The sequence below is a fragment of the Cimex lectularius genome, unplaced genomic scaffold, assembly GCF_000648675.2.
Source record: "Cimex lectularius strain Harlan isolate CLEC.00 unplaced genomic scaffold, Clec_2.1 scaffold174, whole genome shotgun sequence".
Lineage (NCBI taxonomy): Eukaryota > Metazoa > Arthropoda > Insecta > Hemiptera > Cimicidae > Cimex > Cimex lectularius.
Genome location: NW_019392881.1, coordinates 165,001 through 187,948, shown reverse-complemented (window position 1 = coordinate 187,948; position 22,948 = coordinate 165,001). Strand labels below are relative to the sequence as shown.

The window sequence follows — 22,948 nt, the reverse complement described above, 5'->3', positions numbered from 1 at the left end:
TTGATGTAATTTTCTCTTTAGGATCGTGTATTTATTTCAAAAAGTTTCATTTTTCTTTTTTTTTGGTATACAACCCCGCTAGAATATGTAAATAAAAACATATTAATTTTGAACCAATTGCCGTGATTTCTATGCTGCTTGGGATAATAAATGCGTTGGTAGAACAACAAAATTTAGAGCTATGTGGAAACGAGAGGTCGAATAAATTTGGATCATGGATGACACATGGGGAAGGATAAACGTAATACGGAGAGTACATTTATCCTTAAAATTTAAACGAATGTAAGGTTTAATTAATTTATTAAATTTTTTGATAAAAAAGGGAATTCGTTAATGCTATATAACAAAACCGTTGTAAAACTTGGAAAGTTCAGTTAAAAAAATGAAGTTTAAAAACGAGGAAAATATTGTGCTACGGAATGCTATTGTCACAGTCTGAAATTTCCTTAATCACTCGAAAACTATATTAAATTTTTAATCAGGTTCAGCAAATGGGAATCTCCGGGCAACAGGTTGAGCTTAACTAGATCAGCTTCGAAACCGATACCTAATCTGAGACCGCATTAAACCACTGTCGGGCGCCGTGGATGCAGAAGAGGCATCACAACTTGGGATAATTAGTTTTAACCGCCTTCGGGGCAAATCAGCCGACCAATTTTCTTTTCTTCAACGGAGATTCAAACTATAATTGCTACATTACAAAAGGCTCACCAGCTTCCGTGGGGTTGGCCAGGAGAAAGGCTACAGCTGGGAGGAGCAGACAGTAGGTCGTCATAGCTTCGACGCTGTGTGCGAAGTTTGAGATCAGGGCCGCCTTAAAATTGGCTGCTTCTTCTCTCTAAGCCCTGACATGCGGCTTAGAACTGCTATCTACGTCATCTGGAAAAACAACAAAAATATAATTAGTACATTCATATAAAATGTCATTGTTTAAATATAGCATAAAAGTTCGAAAACTATCAGTTCAATTCTATTTCTTTTCGTATAAACAAAATTGAAGGGTAGTAAGTTATCAGAAAACATTAATTACTCAAAACATATTATTTTACCAATACTGGTACTATGCCCATGACTGTACCCTGAGGACACTGGTATGAGAACAACTTTATTCTCGATCTGAGTGACAAGGGGCAAGGAGGAATTTAGAAAGTCGTTAAAGGGAACGGACCAGTTCGTTCACAAATATTAGGAGATGTTTTACCTGTCTGATTGGAAAGATTAGCCTTCTTGGTTCTTGTCGGATCGGAATGGGATTTGGGTTAGGTGTCATCCGAAGTTTGTAACGATGATATTGGGATGCATAGAAAAAGTCAGCTGTATAAATGTTATACCGGATGGGATCAAGAATGGCCCATTGTGAGACGCCGGCTTGTATTCGCCTAAAATCTACGTGCTGAAGCATCAGTCAGTTAAACAAGATTCCGAGATAAAGAAATGAAAAGTGGAAAACAAGAGTCTATGTTTATAGAGACAATATAAGACTTATTGCATATTTGGTGATCGTGATGTGCGTTTTGGTGTGACGTAGGTTTTAAAATATAATTTTCTTTATCGTGCCAACGTTTCGATCTTTATTGAGACATCATCAGGGCTCAAAGTGTTTGTTTTCCGTTTAGGTGTGTCATTCTTGTGTGTCATGTTGAGAGTGCACTCTCGGAAACAATTTGAGCCCTGAAGATGATCTCAATAAAGATCGAAACTTCGGCATGATAAAGAAAATGATTTTCTAAAACCTACGTCACACCAGACCGCACTTCCACGTGCTCCAAATAATCATTGGCTAATAGTCAGTCACTAAACACCACACATAGGACTTATTTGTGAACTTATTTAAAAAAAGGCCAATTATTGTAATTTTTTAAATGAACGTAGCACAGACACATATACACAAATATTTAATTTCGGAATACAATTTGTATATAAATGCGCTAATTTTGGGGCCGACGAACATCAAACGATATCTCTAAAACGATATGTCTCGATCTTTTACTAACTCTGCTTTTCCATGAAAACTACCAGAACAGACATGCTATATANCGTAAAAATAATGGGTTGTTTATCACCGCACCGAGGAATATTGTGTACTACGAGTACTTTGGTGTGGGTGAATGTGACCGGACTTCTCAGTTTTACTTTTTTTTAGTTTTGTTTTTTAGTTATATACTATTTTAGTTATATATTATTTGTATATATTTTTAAGTAAACTTCTAAGTTTTACTATTTTTTAGTATTTAGGGTAAAGATATACTATATATACATCATCACCCTAAATACTAAAAAAAATAGTAAAACTTAGAAGGCTGGTAACATTCACCCACACCAAGGTACTCATAGTACTCGGTATTCCTCGGTGCGGTGTTAAACAACCCCTTATTTCCACTCTAATAGATTAAATTCATTCCTATAAAAGCATAAACTCTATACAGGCACAACACACACACACACACACACACACACACACACACACACACACACACACACACAAAACACTATATACATTTGAATATCCCTATAAACCGAAACATGTCCGACGAGATATCAAAATATTGTCCAAAGATGTCAAGCTGTCCACAACTTATTATTGTTTTTTTATTTTTACATTACAGGAACCTATGTGTCTTTTTCCGGGCAAAAAGTTCCTGCGAGTTATTCTTAAATGACCTATGCACAGTCTTTTCCTATTCCCTTTTCACCCGTTTTCCGAGGACCAGGGACCGACGCTTTGGCGGTAGTTATAATAAAATTAGAACAACACAATTTGTAGCAGTTTTTTTCTAGTTGTACATTTCTAAATATTGGAATAAATTAATAACTAATTGTTTTTAATATGATTCATTAAATAGTATAACTCTTTCAAAAACGTACGTAAGTATTGGTAATAAATAAATAATCATGAGCATATTTAAACCATAAGGAACAGTTCGCAATTCGAAGTCCGCGGGAGCACATAATGTTCCCCGGTTAGAGCTTTGGGGCAATCTCGACTAATTCCGTATGCATTAATTGCGTCATGGCTCTAAGCCTCGGCGAAGGGTTGAAAGGGATTGTCTTAGGGTTGGTGGTAAGCATGGTTGTTCTCAAGAGGAACAAACTCAAAACCAACCCCCTATATTACACGTCACACGGTAATGGAATTTTAATACCCGATCAACTGGTTGGAAGCGCTGTCTGACAGACCCCTCTTCTTCTGACAGCCTTTGGCAGTTAGAAAAGGGTTGTGGAGTGTACTTTTGACACTCCTCATTCCTTAACTCTCACGTTTACCCGGTAGACTACACCCTTTCAATTTCATGGGAAAAAATGCATTATCATTATTTTTATAAAACCGTGATAGATTTATAATAATGGAATTTAACGATCGTAAAACGCATTAAATATTCGAATTTTCTTGTAAGATATAAGACATAATTATTTAGGTTTTTATTATGTCATAGCTCAAAATTTATCGAATTACACGTGTAAACAATATATTGATTTGAGGAGGCATTAGGATTATTACTAACACTTTTTCATTTAAAATCAAGTGAAAGTTTTATTTTATATATATTTCGAGTCACTGGACCTACGATAAATATATCAATACCTCCAAATGTCAACAAAGGGTTTTATTGAATTTGGCATATATAACGTTCAGTTCCAATCTTTTACCAAAAATTAGGAAAGTTAATTGAGAGGAATTCTCACGGAGATTCAAACTTTGACGAGGGTTGCAACACTTTGTCTTTAACGTTTTGCTAACTGATAAAGATATCGGAGATTTGGACAGATTTATGAGATAGTTAAGAACAACTTGTTGCTCAAAATTTTGACCGAAAATTGCATTTATTCTACCATGAGAGTTTACGTAAAGGCATGGGCTTTAATTCTACACCGCCAAGTCCGGTTCTAAGAGTGATATGTGGTGTAATTACAATTTTAATAATTTCGCGCGTTAGTCCGACATGGAGATTAACTTTCTTTTTTAAATGTAACGCCAAAGATTCTGAAAAATCCATTGATTCGTTCAGGAGATACTGAAGTTTCATTTCAGAGCTCGATAATTTGAATTGATCATATACGATAAAAAAATGCAGGTATATTGACGTTCGCCTTCAGAACAAGTTAATTTTAAATGATTGTGAAACTGGTTAAATAAACAGGGGGAATTGACAATGTAATTAAATTAAATATGATAATTTAATTTGACTTTTTTTTTTAAACTAACATTACACCTCAAACATCGGTAAATTGAAATTTTCGGGTTCTGAAGGAAAAAATTATATATTTAGAATGATGGGATGAATTTTCGAGTTTCTGGTATAAATTTTTGTACAGTGGATAGGACTTTCAAAATGTGTGAAAAAAATTGCCCTCAAACATTTATCAATTCGAAGCAGAGATATTGAAGTTTGTCTTCAGAAAGCGATAATTTTAATTTGCCGTCTAACTTAACGCCGTGTTAAATAAATAGAAGCGAACTGACTATTTAATTAAATAAAATATGAAAATTTAATTTGTGTGGATTTTTTAAAACCTCACTTTTAACAAGAACCATCAGTAACAAGACGAGTTAAAAATATCGAATTCTGAAAGAAAACTTCAATATTTTTAGAATGAATGGATGAATTATTGAGTTTCTGTTATCATTTGCTTACAATTAAATGTAATTCAAAATGTATGAAAAAACTCATCCTCAAAAACTGTTCGAATCGTTCTGGAAATATTGACGTAGTCCTTCAAAACTCGATAAATTCAGTTTATATTGTGATTAGTTAAAAAACAAGAGAAAATTTAAAACTTAATTTGTGTTGATTTTGAAAATTGTAACATTAAAGAACATCAATACATTGAAACAACACGTTAAATATTGAAGTTGTCGAATACTGAACGAATACTTGAATGTGTTCAGAAGGATTCGATGATTTTTTGAGTTTCTGATGACATGGTTTTAGAATTGAAAAAATTCAAAAATTCATCTATTACTTATAGAGATATTGAAATGTTCCTTCGCCAATTTCAATTTCTCGTATACTGATGGTTTCTTGTTGATGTGTAAAAAACATCAATACAAAATAATATCTATCATCCTAAGTTTTTCAATAAAGTAGGAAGCATAAAAATAGAACATTTCTGTTATAAAATTTCACTATATTTATTTATTACATAAAAGTAAAATTTTTTGGCACAGAATGAAGCTATCCTCACACGACTTTTTAGGAGTGCATCAATAAACTGCTCAAAACTAATTAGGGACATTGCCAAATTCCATAAATTTGTTTATTGAACGCAATAATTTTTTTAAAATAATTAACGCCGTGAATAATGTCCTCTGTTATCTAAAATCTCAGTACACTTGCTAAGCATCCTGGTAATAAGGTTGTCACTATTTTCAAAAGGAATTTCGCTCCATATATGTTGCAACGCTGCATTCAGTTATTGCAGGTCAACTGGTTGCGGTTGGTGAATGAAAAGCCTCCTCTGCAACGCATCCGACACGTGGTTAATGGGATTAAGGTCAGGAGTCAATGGAGTAAGGGGCAGATAGGAAATTCCCCGGTTTTCGAAACATTGATGAAAGACTCTGACCTTATGAGTCATCTAGAAATCGAAAATTCCTGCCAAAGATATCCCTAGTATGAGTGATGTATTCCTCCATAATTTCTTGGACATAACGGATCGCGGTAGGGTTGCTTTCGACAATATGGAAGCCAGTTCTTCCTCCAGTGTAAATCCCAGCCCAGATCATATCACCGCCCCCTCCAAACTAAACTGATGGGAGCAAGAAGTGGGGCATCCCCTGTTCTCGATAGTCACTTCGTCGTCTGCTATCACAGATAGAAACGCGACTCGTCAGTAAACATAATAGCATTCCGATTGGTGTTTTCTTGTAGGCGGGCGCTCGCTGCTCCATATTCTCCTGAGATGCTGGTTGACGTTGCTTCAGGTCGTCTCAAAGGGGCTATGATATGAGGCTAACATCCATGAAACGATTACGCTTTGTTTGTTTTGATAAAGGCCTTGCCAAAACTTCTTTTAATTCATTTACGATCTGGCGGGCAATATAGAAAGTGTTCCGTCTTGCAGCAATGGCAATATTTCTGTCCTCCCTTAGCGTCTGAAGTCCACTACCAGGCCTCCTATTGGCACGTCGAGACTGTGGCACTTGGGCTAAAGCCACGCTCTGACAAACGCCAACTGCCTCGGCGATATCCACTTGCCGGTGACCTCGATTATTAATTTTCACGATAATATTGCAAACTTTTGGTACAGGATGATGTCTTTCCAAGATTAAAGAGAAAACAACTGGATTAAAATAGTGAAAATACGAAAAAAGGAGTTTGTTTAGAAAATTTGTAATCTTCCTTCCCTTTAGTTAAAGCCGTTATTACCAATGAAAATTAACATTTGATTGTTTTTGGTTTGTATTTTTTTTTCTTTTACGGTATCCAACTAACAAGCATATATCGGTAAAGTTAATTAAAATTAATATAATAAGTATAAATGACAAACATCCCTATTCCTTCTTGAGCAGTTAAGTTTAAAACAAAACACTTTTTGTTTTTTACTTGTCTGTTATAAAAATGATTTATATTGTTATGTTTGTTAAGAAAAAATTGATATGCCAGTGTTGATATTTTTCAATGGCGATTGTAGGCGATCCTGAGTTCCTTCTTATATGACCCTCACACTGCAGTTTCTTTCATCCCCCTTTTTAATTGCATCATTTCCAAGAGAACATCCCATTTTCTCCCCTTCCTTTTATACACGGAGGCATATCTCGCGTGTCTCGGATATTTCGTTTTACTCAAGCTGTACGACCAAAGAAAAGAGAGAAATACAGAAATGGGATTATGTCACGATTTCATTAAAGATGGGCTAAATATTATCATATTGATTTATCAATCATTTTTTGTTTTAATTTGGTACAATTTATATTCTTGAACCTTTCTGAAATAGATCTTCAGAACTTTATTACCTATTTGTTTTCCAGCAATTGATTTACATTTATTTGCTTGAATTGTGTAAAATATCATTTCTAACCTACGATACAATATTATATACTTATTACATTTATTAGGATTCGTAATCCACTTGACGAAATAAATCCTTTTCAATTAATTAAGGTTTTGGCTGAGATAAAAAAGTCAGTGTCACAAGTGGGATACGAACCCACGACATTCGGCTAAATACGCCTTTGCTCTACAACTTGAGCTATCATGACTTCAATCCACTCGGGCACCAACTTCCCATCTCAACACCACCTTTTGAATTTTCTTTCCTTTTTTGCCATTTTTGAAAATTCAAATGGTAGGGTTGAAAAACCTTAATAAATTGAAATTAAATACTTAGTCTACAAATTTACGTACAGATTGAATGATACATGCAGGGGTTTTTGTTTTATACACATTAATGAATCATACATACGTCCTGTCACAATATTTTTTTAGCGTAATCCGTAGACGCTTCGTATAAATCAGTCATCGTGAAGTGTGGTTTAGCGTGTGCAGATAAACCAGTACGACGTAATCTATTCATTCATATTGTCGAGGGCATATTCCCGTCAGGTACTTCCTGTAGTTGCAGATTGCCGACCCGTAAATTTTCCTCGCCAGGAAAAGCATGTGGAAAGCTTTTTTTTATTCAGTTCGATGACAAACTTTTCTCGCCGAGTTAGAAATACTTGTGGGCAACGGACCGGTTAAGTCTTATGACGAAGTTAATTAAATGATCAATATGGTTCGTTTCGGAAGTATAAGAAGTTGTGTTTAATCAGCGATTTAAGATCTTTGTAGATACAGTAGGAACTTTATAAAAACGTTTTATTAACAAAAAGAAAAGAGTTTTATTAACAAAAATAAAATACAGTCATGTTTTTTAATTTTATTTATTATTTTTTTATCTCATATGTCAATAAGTGTATCACGTAAAATGAGTAAACAATTCAAGCTAATTTAATTTTGTAAATATTTCCGATGAATTGTTTTTATTCATATAGACGCCTAAAATGATGGGCTATATCATACTTGATAATTAATTAATACCGACATGTCAGCCATTCAATTTTCATACTGGAGTTAAACAATGTATTATACTCAATATTTTCTTAGTGATCATATTTGACTTGAATTATTCCAATTAATTATTTTTTTTTAATCTAAGGTTCTTTGGTTGAGATGAAAAATTAGTGCTAGGAGCAGGATTTGTACCCAAGACCTTCGGGTCAATACGCCGATGCTCTAATCACTTGAGCTATCTTGCCTTCGATCCCTTTGGACACCAACTCCTCATCAAAACCTACAACCAATCGAATTGTCCCTCTTTTAACCATATTTCGGTAGGTAGTGAAAAGGAGTTCTAAGGGGATCGAAGTGGTTGGAGCAGAGGCGAATTGAGTCGAAGGTCGTGGGTTCGAATATCGCTCGTGGCACTAATTTTTCATCTCAACGAAAAACCTTTTATACTAGGATTTACATATCCCAATTTAATCCAGGGAGTAGTACTCTTGAACAAGCATTGTCATTTTGAGGCATCTATGAACAATGTACATTTTGGTTATATATCTAGAGAAATCAGGTTTTGTAGCGGTAAAACCAAATATGTTTACCATTTACTGAAAACTTTCATAAGCTTTCTGAGATCGAATGTGTATTCAAAAAAGTCAGAAATAGCGGAACTGAATTCCGATGTAAGCAAATGTTGTGCAACTACTTCCATCTTCCAAATAAGGTACTACATTTTTGGATAAAACGTTCATTAAATGGATTTTTGAAGGTTCAGCTGGAATTACCCAGATGACGGTTAGTTTGCTGCGAGAGGTCGTGTGGAACTTTTCCAATTGACCCAACTTGTTTAATCCTCTTTCACTTTTCTTGACTTGAGTTGGGATTAACGGTCGACTGTGACACAATTCGTTAACAGTTGGCGATTTCATTTCGGTTGATCGGCCAAAATAGTGCCACAATGTGCCCGCTGTACTTTTGCAGATGGTCCCTTAAAAACTTTTGAATATTCAACCCACACCCGCATGCTGTACTGGTTGAGAACCCTCTTCATTTACAATTTTGTCGTTACTAAAATTGGGTTGTTCTGAAATGGCTCAAAATCGACAGAAAGTCCAAAGTACATTTGGTACTAGAGGGCAACTCTTTCTGAATTCCCTAAAAGGCAATGTTTTTTGTTGTATGTAATTTATCTTCCGTCTGTAAGCAGAGGAAGTTCTTACTGGACCTACAGCCTCTAGCAACAACTATTTATACAAAAAGGGCTTGAAGTGATTTTTTTCCAGTATTGTTGGCTGGTAGATAATTTTCATTGTCTTTTAATTCTCTCTAATTTAATTTTAAATTCGGGCATAACTCTTGCATAGTTCGTTAACAGAGGCAGGTGCGCTTTATTTGACAGAGTGAAAAAGTGTACCTTAGTGATTCTCCATTCCTTACAGTTGGTCGCATTGTATATTAGTGTTTTAATGCATCCAGAATATTATGCTCCAATGTCATTTCAATAAAATTCCATACGCATATTGAGCTTGAGAAGGCATTGTGTATTTCGTTTATTTTTTTTATTTTTTTTACGAGGGTTCGCAACAGCAGAGGTTATATAAACCCTCGTGGGGCCGGTGTTTTTGAAAAAAAAAAAAAGCCCATTTGTATGTATGTCGGGTTCGAATGCATGGGCCGCTGGATTCGAACCCGGGACCTTTACCTTACAGTGATGAGCGCCGTGTCAACGCCTAACTGCCGTTGCGGCCACCGACGCCCTCATTGTCTATTTAATAATATAAAGAGCATCATTAAAAAATAAAACTTAATAAATTAATCAAGAGCATTCAAGTTGAATCCTCTATCAACCACTCTCACTCTCTCCCTCAACCTCTCTTCCTCCACTCTCTCTGTCTATCATTCTCGCTTTATTTCTCATTCTTTGCTATATTGTTAGTGCTTTTACTTTACTCGTTCTCTATCAGTAAATCGTACCAATTTAAATATTTTGCTCTTGCATTCCTCCTATCTGTTTTTACACATTCACTTCTCCTCACTCGCTCCCTCTCCCTCTTTCGCTTTCTCCCTGTCAATTTGTATCTCTCCCTCTCTCTCTCTCTCTCTCTCTCTCTCTCTCTCTCACTCTCTCTCTCTCTCCATCTATCTATCTATCTATCTATCTATCGATCTATCTATCTATTTATTTCTCCCTCTCTTCGTTTTAACCTGTGTCCATTACTTTATTCTGTCTATTCTTTCATAAGTTTTGCTTTCCTCAATATCTTTCTTTCACTCTTTTTCATGTTACCTTTGCTATCTCTTCTAATAACTCTTTTCCTGCAGGTGGTTTCCACCTATTTCCTATCACTTTCTCTCTCTCACTCACTCTCTCTCTCTCTCTCTCTCTCTCCTTCTCTAACTCTAACTCTCTCCCTCACCCTCTCTCACTCTCTCTCTCTCCCTCTTAGTTTGCTTTTACTGATTTCTTACTATCCCTCTTTGTCCCTTTTTTTTGTTTATTTTCTGCCCGAATCTGTTTTATATTGCTTTGATATTATGCAATGACTCTTTCACTGCTTCTGTCTACGTTGCTTGATTTTTTTGCAGACTCTGCACGACCTCTAACGTAAATTTTTCGGAATATCTTCGCACAATCTACTGAATTAAAATTACATCTTATACACTTTCGTAAACTTTATTTTACTACTACAAAACTATCAGAATTTCATATGTCAACGTCAGTTGACAACACATATTGATCTTAAAACGCCATTATACATTTAAAGATATAAAAAGAGTAGGTAGAAGGTGAGATGTATAAAATTCATAAATAGCATTAGTTGCAACCTAGTCCAATACAGCCATAACACAGACAGATCACATTTTAATAGAGAACGAAACGCGAACAAGTGTCTGACATACAAATACAGGGAGTGAAGGTAGAAAAAAAGGTAGAAAACTCCTAACTTCCCAAGCGAAACCGAATTCTTCTCTCACCCCTTATAGATACAAAGTCAATTGGTGAAATTCCTGACAATCTCCATGGGACATTTCCTGAAGAGCTGAAAAGAAAAGATGGAGGCAAACTGAAGATATTTCTGGGTGAGTTATAAGTGGGTGTTGTGATGCAGCGGCTTTTTGTGGTCCAGGAGGGCACTCACCGGTCGGCAGGGGCCCATATAAGCGGATAATCTGAGAGCAGGCGGGGGTGGGCCACCCTGAATACAATCTGAAGCCATAGGGGTGGCTGGGGGTGGTGTACGCTCGATATCACCTCAATATGCCCTGGCCCCCTTCTACCTCTGCAGTCTAAACGCTGACCGGACCCTTATCGGTGAGGCTATGCGGAAAAATTCACGGATGGGGAGGCCGAATTTTTCCATGGGTCGGGGGAGGTTTGATCAAAACACGGTGTACAGGGATGGCATGGATATTCCCGTGCGGCCTGGACTTTTTCTCATAAACCTCTTGTGTAAAGAGTTCGGTGGGTCGTACCTCAGTTTCTTATACTCTTGGAAATATTTTTAAATTTTAAAATGATAATAAAATATATGACGCAACCATATCATATCTTTGTGAAATAAATACCACTGTGTCATGTCATGAAACAACAAACAGATTATAAAACACTGCATATTACCAAGCTTTCAAAGAAACAATTATAGAGTAATATTTACGTAAAACTCGTGACACTATTGTTTCATCTTAACCTAAAACTTTAGGTGAAAAGAATAATTAACTGGAATAATTAAAATGGTCAAATATGGCCACTATACAAAGATGGTTTAATTCACGAGTTTTACAGTAAGATTAATAACAAAATATTGTGTAAGTGTTATATAAAAAATGAGATATCCGCCAACTTAATTCACCCCTGCCATGTCTTCCTGAATTTTACAAATTTAAAAAATGACAAATTAATGTTAGGTCAGGAAAAGTGGTTCTGGGATAATGGTCTGGCGTAGAACAAAGAAAAACAAAAACTATGTTACTAAGAACTTATAGTATTGATGGTTTCGATGAAAATAACTTCGTAAAGCATTTAGAAGTGGATATTGAACAACAACTTAAATTCGATGCTCATTGTAAATTTCTAGCTTGAAAACTAAGGAGACATTTGTATTTGGTAATAAACAAAAAATATAATAAGGGTATTCACTATGATTGTACGGCGTTAACTCCAATAGAGAAATGTCCAGTAAGATCGTGAACGCCCCCTTTTTTTCTCATCATATTACTCCGCGGCGACTAGTAGAACCAAAAGTAAAGCTATAACAGTCCTTGAAGGCTTGTTGTTTGTTACGGTTTTGTTTTGTGTTAAATTGTAAGGCGCCAGAAGTGAATAAAAATTGCTATCTATGCATTCGAAAAGTACTAACAAATGACACCCTTCAGTCAGTGCCGACATACCTAACTTGTATCTTAACGTCTAACAGTTTAAAACTTTATAGGATAGGAGATGCATCTAATATGAGTGAGAGTATACGTACAGGTGAGAAATTAACAAAAGAAATGTATTGGTCTGATTTAATTAATGCGTATTTAAGAATAAAAATACGTGGAAAAAACAGCTGTTTAATTCATGGCTGCCATGGTTACCTACGCCCTAACGGATAGCAATGTGACTACATTTTCGACCCAATATCTAACATTGGCCCTGGCCTGTTACATCGAGGAATGTTAATTAGCCGTTTCTTACGAGTCTACATCATAATTTTTCTCGATCTAACATGACCTAACAGAGTTAACAGGGTTATCACAAACATCGTGAATCCCCCTCATGTCTGTAATGATGACAGACTACTCAATGTACATTATCCTTGTTTCAAAACTCATATGACTTGTTGTACAAACACTTTGAGCTCTGAAGATGATCTCAATAAAGATCGAAACGTTGGCACGATAAAGAAAATGTTTTTCTGAAAACTACATCACCCCAGACCGCATCTCACGATTTCTGAACTTACTGTTTAATTATTTACCTGTACATCTACATATTTATACATCTTCTTGTTACTAAGGTTTTAATTAAGTTGCAGGGGCAAACCTACGTCATCATTTCAGCCACTAACGTATGCAGTTTTAACCATGTCTATTCTCAATCACTCTTAAATACGTTCTTTCATATTTACGAAATTAGAGAGATAATCTTGAATAACTTAATACACTACTATATAAATAATCTAATTGAGGGTCGGTATTAGGCCAGTGGCCTTCTCCCACTACATATTAACTCTAATAATTACATTTATCTGTAACGTACAAAAACAGAAACGAAAAGCAAGCGATCTCTAAAGTATTTTTACAATAAAACAGCCCTTTTTCTCCAAAAATCGAAACCACAATTTTGGTAAAGCACATTTCTTATATCGTGAAATATCCTAAAAGTTACATTTTAGACCCCCCCCCCAAAAAAAAAATTGTTTTTACGTTAAATTTTACTTTTACATTTTTAGATTTAAATGTTCTTTCTTACGTCCGCAAATTGAGTAAAATATCAAATTTAATTCACAAACCATTGACCAATCCTTAATAATAATGATAATACAATACATACGTAATATCTTCGGTATGCAATAAACGCCAGCATTAAAATACATACGGATAAATCACTTGCGTTATTTAACATGGAACACCATAAATTACCTAATAAGGACAGAAGATCGTATAATGCCATTAATGCAGCCCAACTAACATCGCCGCTTTAATTAGCAAAGAGCAAATCCTGGTTCATTGTTCACCATTAATGATTATTACTAGAAAATTTAATTACCGTCCAACGATCAAATTGTACCGTTTATTCGTATTTACGAATATCATGTCAAGGGAACAGCGATATCCCGATCCATTATAGTAACAGTGTAATATAATAACAATTCCTAAGCACATTAATCATTGGTGCCTTTGTTTAATAATTGCTTGTCTAAGTGACGTTTAAAATTTATTTAACATTTTACTTCTGATAATAGAGAGCTAAAGAGTTTGAAACATAATCAACGCATATGGTCCAGTTTATTTATTGGAACAGAAGTAATAAGTTCTAATAACAAATCAAGAGTAGGTTTCTTATGAATATATTAGAGACAGTGTGTTTGTGTGTGTGTGTGTGTGTGTTTATGAGAGAGAGGGAGACTAACGTTTTTTTTATATTAAAATAGACCCAAAAGTTAGGCCTTTCTCACACTTAATGAGTAATTACAATTATAATATTTGTTTATAAACGCAACAAATTATAAAATTATTAAAATGAATGATTATTAATTAAAATTATTNGGTTTCAGAAAAACATTTTCTTTATCGTGCCAACGTTTCGATCTTTATTGAGATCATCTTCAGGGCCTGGGATTTACAAACATTGTTTACATATAAAATTACATTTTGGATGTGGAAAAGTGAATTTATACAATGCAAAATATATTTTTTATATATTCAATCAAAGTATTTCTACTCACTCAAACCTACATCACACTAGATCGCATTCACGATTTCTAAATTAAAAAAAAAGTATTCCTTTAGGTTTACTTAACGATTTTCTGCGTTTTATTTGCAATAATTTGAATTGAGATAAATGTTTTTGAACTTTTATTGTAAATAAATTTTGATGCTTGAGGATTTGTTCAGTGTTGATGTTGCATTGGAATTAAAAATTATCAAACATGTATGAAGGATTTTAGTATGCAGTATTTTATAGAAAAACGTAGGTATGGAATAGATTTATGCGTCTTTTATTTTTAACATTTTTAATATCAAAAATTTATCATATATCTTATAATCTTGTTTTAGGCTAAGGATATAAGGGAGAGAGAGAAAGATAGAAGGATAGACAGAGAGAAGGGGATAAGGAGAGAGAGAGAGAGAGAGAGAGAGAGAGAGAGAGAGTGTGTGTGACAGAGAGAGAGAGAGAGAGAGAGAGAGAGAGAGAGTGAGAGAGGAGAGTGAGGAGGAATGAAAAAAAAGAGAGAGAGGTGTGTGAGAGACGGAGAGAACAGCTAGAAAGACACAGTGGGAATGAGTATGTGAGTAAGAATAGTAAACATAATTCGTTTGTTTAATTATTTGTTGGATTCCGAACCTAAAAGTTATTAAAAAACCGGTCACTAAAATTCACACATGTTTAGAATTTTACTAATTACCTATTAAGTTATTAGTAATAATCTTATGCAAAAATAAAAGTACACAAAGATCAACAGAATGTATGAATTACTTACGTGAATGAAAAATGGTCTCGGCGGCAAAACAATGAATTCGAATCAATGTGTTAAGTGGTTTTTTGAATAATCTATAATTGTACAATAAAACAACATGAGTATTTAATAAATTTAGAAATATATCGCAAATTGTAACAAAATTATTATTCGGATCTCAAAATAATTATATTTATATACCGCAGTGTTTGAAAATGAGGAGAGTGAGAATGAAAGAGATAAAATAACTTGTAAATAAAGTAACTGAAATTATTTATAATAACAATATATACATAACCCCTTAGGAAATCGATCATTTATGAAATAAGTTAATTTGGCTGGCAAAGGTCGGAAAATGTTTACAAATAAATGTTCAGCTCGGTCAAAACACAATGGTGTATTTCAGGTTGGTGGTGAGGGGTCCGTAAAAGGCATTGTCAAGTGCACACGGTTCGTCGGTCAACGAGCCTCTGGAATCAGTCGATAACGAACTTCTTCAAGCAAGTCCCTATGGCGTTTCTTTTTTTTCGGCGACCAATTTTATTAGCAGAAAACCTTTTGAATAAATATTGTCAACAGCCTGATCTTCCCGTTATGATAGTTTGGACGAGATGGCCACTTGTAATAAATCCCGGGCGTACTTTTTGTGAGGTTTTTCTGTGTAATATCACTCAAACCTGTTAAAAACCCCAAAAGAATATTTGTAAAACAGAAGGGATTACGTTTTGTTTGTGTAATGGTTATGGATAAGGCGATTTCAACGAAGTATTTACATGACGGCCCTCAAATGGCTTATTTTGTCTTTACTTTCATTCCCTGGGGTTAGGTAATAATAAATTAAATTAAAAACACTCAGTCTTGCTTCGTCTATTACTTTGCTTGAAGATGCGGATTTATTGCATTTCCAAGAACCACCTGATGTATTTGGGGTTTGCACCCTCCACCCTCCAAACCAAGATGCTGAAAAATGTCGTATTAGGGTGCCTGCTTAATACAAACTTTTAATTTCATTCTCGTGCTTAATCCTGATTAATTGTCTCTTCCTTTCTTTTCTTGGTTCCAATTTAACCTTAGATTTTCACGTTTCTCAACATTCCGTTTCATTTATAAAATTGATAAATTTCTATGGGCAATTAATTTTGACCCATTTCATGTTCTCCATAATTTTAATTTAAAATTTCTTCTCTTGAACAGGCATATTTGATTACAAATTGAAAATCAAATTGTGCATTTTGGTAAAGGATTACGGGAACACGCCATTTATTATACTGAATGAAACCCTCTACAACTTGTAATGTCCGGCCATAAAATGTAAAACAGGGCCGAACTGTGGGATCGAATTACCGATGTTCTAATGTCAAGCACTTTCATGTAAAATATTAAATTTTAAACGCATTTATGATTTGTGATATGCAATATTATTAGTTTTTCACACCTAGATTCCTAAACATTTACAACCCCCTTTCTATTGATACAGCATTTCTTCTTCAGAATGTGAGAGGTTAAATACATAGATAAAGCAAGGGGAGAAGAACTGAAATGTACTAAGAGAAAAAGAAAGAGTGAGAGAAAGAAAAAGCAAGAATTAATAAAAAAATTCGTCATACTTAGTAACAATTGGCCAATTGACCACACTTACATACAATTGCAAGAAAGAGGTTGAGGCCGATATATAAATAGAAGTATAGATAAGTTAGATGTTAGGGACAGACAGAGAGTCAGACATTGTTTGAGAAAGAAAGATAGTGACAGAGTAAAGCGATAGATAGTTAAGTAAAGGGAGGGTAAACTGAACTGTCTGAGGGAGGGAGTGAGGAAGGGGTGGAGTGATGGAGGGAGGGAGGGAGGGAGGGAGAGAGAGAGAGAGAGAGAGAGAGAGAGAGAGAGAGAGAGAGANAGAGAATGGGTGGAAGGATTATAAACCTGTTTAAGTTTACATGAATAAATTTTTCATTTAAAAATAATCCATTTCAGATCGTATTTGTGTAAAATGAATGGTCAAAAAACAACATCCACTTATAAAAATACATTGTAATATTTAGGTTATTTCTCATGCCATTTTAATCTATATAAGATTTTTATTAATGTGTAATATAATGCTGTATAATATAATTAAAATTTGTATAATAAAATTCTTATAAGTAAAAATGCTTGTATTAAAAAAAAATTGCGACAGGTCGAATTAAGCAACGAATTCAAAATATTAGACAAATAGTTAAACAATCGTCTATACTTTTCAGAGAGATTAGTTTTTGATCAGTTTGTTGTCATATATCCGGTGGTGTCAGCCGGTAGCTTCTGCATGCTGAAAGGTTGGAAGGGTAGAACGTGCCGGATATCGAAGGTGGTGGACCCACCCCACGGAACGAGCCACTTAAGATGGGAAAGCGTTGTGGCACGTCCGGAATTCAAGGAAAATACAGAATCACGGGGGTTTCTGCAGCCATCTTTCCTCGCTACATCATTCTTATCTGTCCGTGGAAAAAACAAGAAATATGCTTTTCTGCTGGCTGGGGAGGGTGAAGAACATTTGCCACGACACCAAGCCGGATGATATCAAGTTTCAAATAACAACAATAACAAATTGAAGCAGACTAGAGCAAACGTTTTCGTGTTGTTCTTATTTTTTTAAATTTAAAATTAAAATACTTTACGTCCAAAACCATAAAGAATAGTTTATTTCTGTTCTTTCTTCTTCATAAATGTTTAATAGTTTGTTCTATTACAATTTTTTTAAATTATTTATTTTTCATTTAAAAAGGAAAACTAAACGTTTCTGGCTTTTATGGCATAAATTTGTTAAATAAGTCGAGAACAAATTTATTCATTTCTCTCTAATTTGTTGTTGTATTCAAGGAAGTAAAGCAGTTTGCATTAATACGGTCGTAGAACTATAGAATTGCTCATGACTCGTTATTTGGAATTGTGAACGTGAAGATTTTAAGTCCCTAACTTAACGAGGACAAATGTGTTAGGTCGGCTTAAAGCGAACCTTTGTGTTAATTGAATTCCAGAAGGATATCGCTGACTCGGCACCGGGCTGGTTTCCTCACACGAATTCCCCTGACGCTTTGAGACCTACGTTCTTACATTAAAATTTGACTGTTTAAACATAAATTCAGTAAAATAAATGAATGAATTGTACTTGAAACAATATTTCCACTCATACAATAGCCTTTAGAGGGATACTCGTGGAAAAGTGCTCGTTGAACAACCGTTGAACTTTACCAGAGGCACTAATTATACTAGGTACTTCGTTTTATGTTTGTATAACTTCAATGACCACTTAATTATAATAGCAAAGTACGTCGATAAAGCCATTTACTTATTATATCCTTGGTTATGGTTTATTTCTTAACAATTATAGTTTCCACGGCAAAATAATATATATTAAACGTTTTAATATAGTTCCAAGTAAAGTATTATTGAGTGGAAAAACCATAAATTAACTTTTAAAACCATTGGCTTGAATTTACTAAGCATAATAATTGTGTATTTGCAACGAAAAAATAAGTCATGCATCTTTTCGAACAAAAATTAGATTTTTAAAAAACTTTACAACAATATTGATGAAGATCGCAAATGTAGCCAGTTTACAAAAGCTACTAAACGCGAACTTACTCATTTGATCAGAGTAAAGAAGCTTTGTTGGATACGGAGCTGTCATACATATTAAAACCAATAATATTATTTTTTATAGGTCTATCACAATAACTAAATTCTATCACAGTCAATTAGTAAATGCATTTGACATAAGGCCTTAATGTTAATTAAGCCGACGGCTAAATCAAAAATTACACCGGGATAAATTGATCAAGTAAGTATAAGTTATAAATAATCCCTAGTTGTGGGTTAATCTTAAAAACTGGATTTTTATTATAGGAATGTGTGTAAACGTGTTAGAACGTAAATTAAGATAGGAAGATAAAAGCAGAATAGACAAAATGGGCGATTTTTCAAACCAGCGATATAAATCTCCAACTAGATTTAAAATACCAAGTTTCAGGGTGAGGAGCCAATGTAAAATTACAATAAAAGCAAAGAAATAAGGTCTTTTTTCTGACAAGACGACGATAATAATTCACAGGCACAGTTGGTTCCTTGTTAACACGTCTTGAAACTGGTAAAAAAAGCTTGATCCATGAGTTTGTTTCTTGGCTCTTCAATTACCACATTAAAGTTCTCATTACGAGGGGAGCCCCCGTTGTGAAAGGGTTAAGGCAAGACAGCCACCCTTCCCATCCGGGCGGACAGCTCACATTAGTCCTTAGACTTGTTTACATATTCACTTTCCTGAACAAATAACACTCACGACTATCAATAAACTGAAAGGTGAACGCACTTGTCTGAAGGATTGAGCCTGTTTATGCACCTCTATTGGCATAAGTCATATGACTCACAGTCACAGTTTGAACAACAGCGGACATGTTTGAATAACTTATTTTACAGACAAACTATTCCTTTGACAGGTTCTGTGTAATAGAATCTGCCCAAGATTAAACAATTGCCATCCAGTCTGAGAGTAATTTACAATTAGTGAATCCAATGCCTTGATATAATTACGTAGGGAACCTTTCAGACTAAATATTGACATATAATCTGCGGACTTTGATAAGTATTGAGTTAGCACATGGCAAAACAATTTATGCCTTCTGTCAATTTTTTTTCTATTCTATAATTAATATATAGATCACTCAAAGATATTTTATCAGATTACTTTTGTCTTTGGACGCGTTGGACACGTTATTTTAAAGTCATATATCAAACAAACACATGAATTATTAGCTAATTCAACAAATTGATTCATAATTCGTAATTTTAATGTAAGAGAAAATGCCAGTGATATTATTAAAGAACGAAATAAAGATTTATTTCTTGCAGATGAGACTCATACGTTATGATAGAATAATACGTACACACACATATATATATATTTGGCGTGAATATATTGTTCTGTGCTCTACGTGATTTTCATTTGGGCAAAAGCTGTTCTTGCTAGATTTCTATTAGAGAAAAGAGCACGAAAAGCATGGAATAATATATTCAATTTTACAATACCATTCAATTGGGTTTGTTTCATCGAGAAACCTTTTTCTGCAAAACTATACTTATTTGTTCATTAGTGCCTTGCTCAACATAGCCAAAAAAATGATTTTTTTTAAATAAAAAAATTGTTGAAGCATAAAATATCGAAATATTTAAAACAATCGAACGCCTCTAATCTTGACAGAACCGCTGAATTTCTACAAATAATTAATCTGGCAGAAGAAGAAAATGTGAAAACACCCTTTCTTCTCTCTATTCCGAGACGATTATCTGAACGGGTAGAATTGCTTTCAGCAAAGATTACGCTATTTTTCTGTTGTTAGGCTCTCCTTGACTTCGTTCCATTATTTCTCCTTCCATTCCAAGGCAAGAACGACTCTCCGAAAGGTCAATTTGTACTCTTGACATTCATACAAATGAGTAATCCTGTAAACGTAAACAGAATATTTTATATAGATTTTTTTAAATGAAAACTTAAAATCCTGCATTATTTTCCGGACAACCCAATAGTCAAAGGAACAATCTTTTTACAATGTTCCCAGCCAGTTCCAGTTAATCAATACTACAATCTGTATGATTCAACTTATTCGGCTTAATTGATTCAATTTTATTTAGGCTTTTGATTTATGGAGAAAAAAGAAGAGAGAGAGAAAGAGAGAGAGAGAGAGAGAGAGAGAGAGAGAGAGAGAGAGAGAAAGAGAGAGAGGGAGAGAGAAAGAGAGAGAGAGTGAGAGAGAGTGAGAGAGAGAGAGAGAGTGAGAGAGAGAGAGAGTTTATATTAAAAACTCTTGAATGAAAATCTTTGGGTGATAATCTTAAATGGTAAATTGGCAATGTTATAACCACCCCCAATATAGTAACATTCTCACTCTCTCTCCGTATATTTTTTATTTATATTTATGTATTCTCTTAGACATGTAGCATTCGAAGGAAAAGATGTGAGGTAGAAAAAAATCGAGTGTTCTACCACAGATAAGTTGGCCGGATCCCTCCCAATTTGTCCCTGGCCATTGCCCGTGTTCGATAAGGCACCTCGGACACCACATGGGACAAATGACGTGTCCACGTAAGATTTTATCACAGAGCATTTATTGTAGATCTCTAGGCTAGCCGACCCCGAGAAAGAGAAAAATCTCGTTAACGTAAGATCTTCAGAAGCCGATAACAATTAACACGGACGGCCGAACACGGCGCGGCGCCGCTAGTGGTATGTTTTTGTTGCGGGAATTCCTGAAAGGAAGCAGGGATCCGATCACCGTTTCTTTCAACTACTCGGATTTTTGGGTTTTAGAACACAAATCTTGCTGCATACGTTGATCCGTGTTACTCGAAAACTTGAAGGGAAAAAGTATAGCGCCTAGATTATTATAATTCTTCCGGAACAAAATAATCACAGTTAGTCAATATCTCCAAATAATCATTAACTAACGGTCACTAAACACCACACATCTCCACATACGTTTAAATTTAATCCAAGAAATTAAAAAAAAGGCTTAGGTTTTGAATAAGCAGGCCATGATTAAATTTAAGTTTCCAATAACTTACTTCAATGTTTCAAAACAAAAAGCAAAGTAACGCAAGTTAAAAAACGATCATTAACTGTTGGTGTAATTGAATGACTGTATAATAAATATCAGAATATTTGCTAGCAATATATTTTAACCTGCTTTGGATCGTCCCTCGGTCACAAATTATGTATTTAAATATCAGATCAACGTATAACAGAACCTGTGCTATGGACGCCATGTACAATTGTTACCTTGCAAGGGAAGTTAAAACTTTTATTAATAAAAAACAATATTCGTTTTCCGTACCATAAAAAAAACTGAATACAAAATTTTGGGAGAAAAGTTTATTTTCTACGAAGTTAGGCCTTCCATATGATTTAGAATATTTTAATAACAAAAATTGTAATATCTCTCTTGTATGTACACTCACGATCCTCAAAAATCATTTAAAGGGTTTAGAACACTAATCAATTTTTTTTAATTTTTATTTAAATACATTAATATCGACGATAAAGATAAAAGATTTTAGATCAATAAAAACATAAAACTGTATTCAATAATGTTTACCTTTTGAGTAGTATTCAATAGAACAAAAATCAACTTTGGAAGAACAATTAGGCCCGGTCACCCAAGTTCAAATGAAACACTAGGTTTTTCATCTTTACCTTAACAGAACTTTCTGAAAGGTAGGAAAAATACTATAGGATTCAGAGTATCTTATAGGGTAGTTCCCTCAGTCAAAAGCTTTTGAACCTGACGTAGATAAGGATCGTAATATTAAACATAAAGAACAAAGTGGTCGAAAAATAAAAATAAGACTTAAAGAATAACCTACCCAAATCAAATGAATTCACTTAATTCAAAGAACAATTCTATGTAGATTTAACTAAAAAAACTTCTACACAGCTACAACAAAGGAAACTAGATTAGTTTAAAAAATTTGAAAAAAAATGATAAAATGAAAAACATATTGATTGATAAAATTGTAAAAAATAAAAATGGATTGTACAACTATTAACTATTGAAAAGTTTTAATTTTCCATATTATTTTATATTACATATTAATTCAATATTTTGCTTTAAAAAATGGAAAAATAAACATTCAATTTGGATAAAATTTCATAGAAGTTGAAAGTATTAAAATGTAATAAATCCAATTTTAACATTAAAAAATAAATTTGTATTGTTATAAATTCGTCTTTTAATTTTCGTAACTTTTTAATACAATCTTGCTTATTATTTCCGTATC

General features: G+C 34.1%; 1 protein-coding gene across 1 annotated transcript in view; it reads right to left on the bottom strand.

Moving 5' to 3' along the window:
- The window catches only part of LOC106663556 (discoidin domain-containing receptor 2-like), a 271,017-nt gene that overhangs the window by 237,013 nt on the left and 11,056 nt on the right, over window positions 1-22,948 (bottom strand). The window contains exon 2 of the mRNA XM_024229012.1: window positions 712-879. Coding sequence (XP_024084780.1) covers window positions 712-775 — 64 coding nt within the window. The 5' untranslated portion in view covers window positions 776-879. The remainder of the gene's footprint in view (window positions 1-711; window positions 880-22,948) is intronic.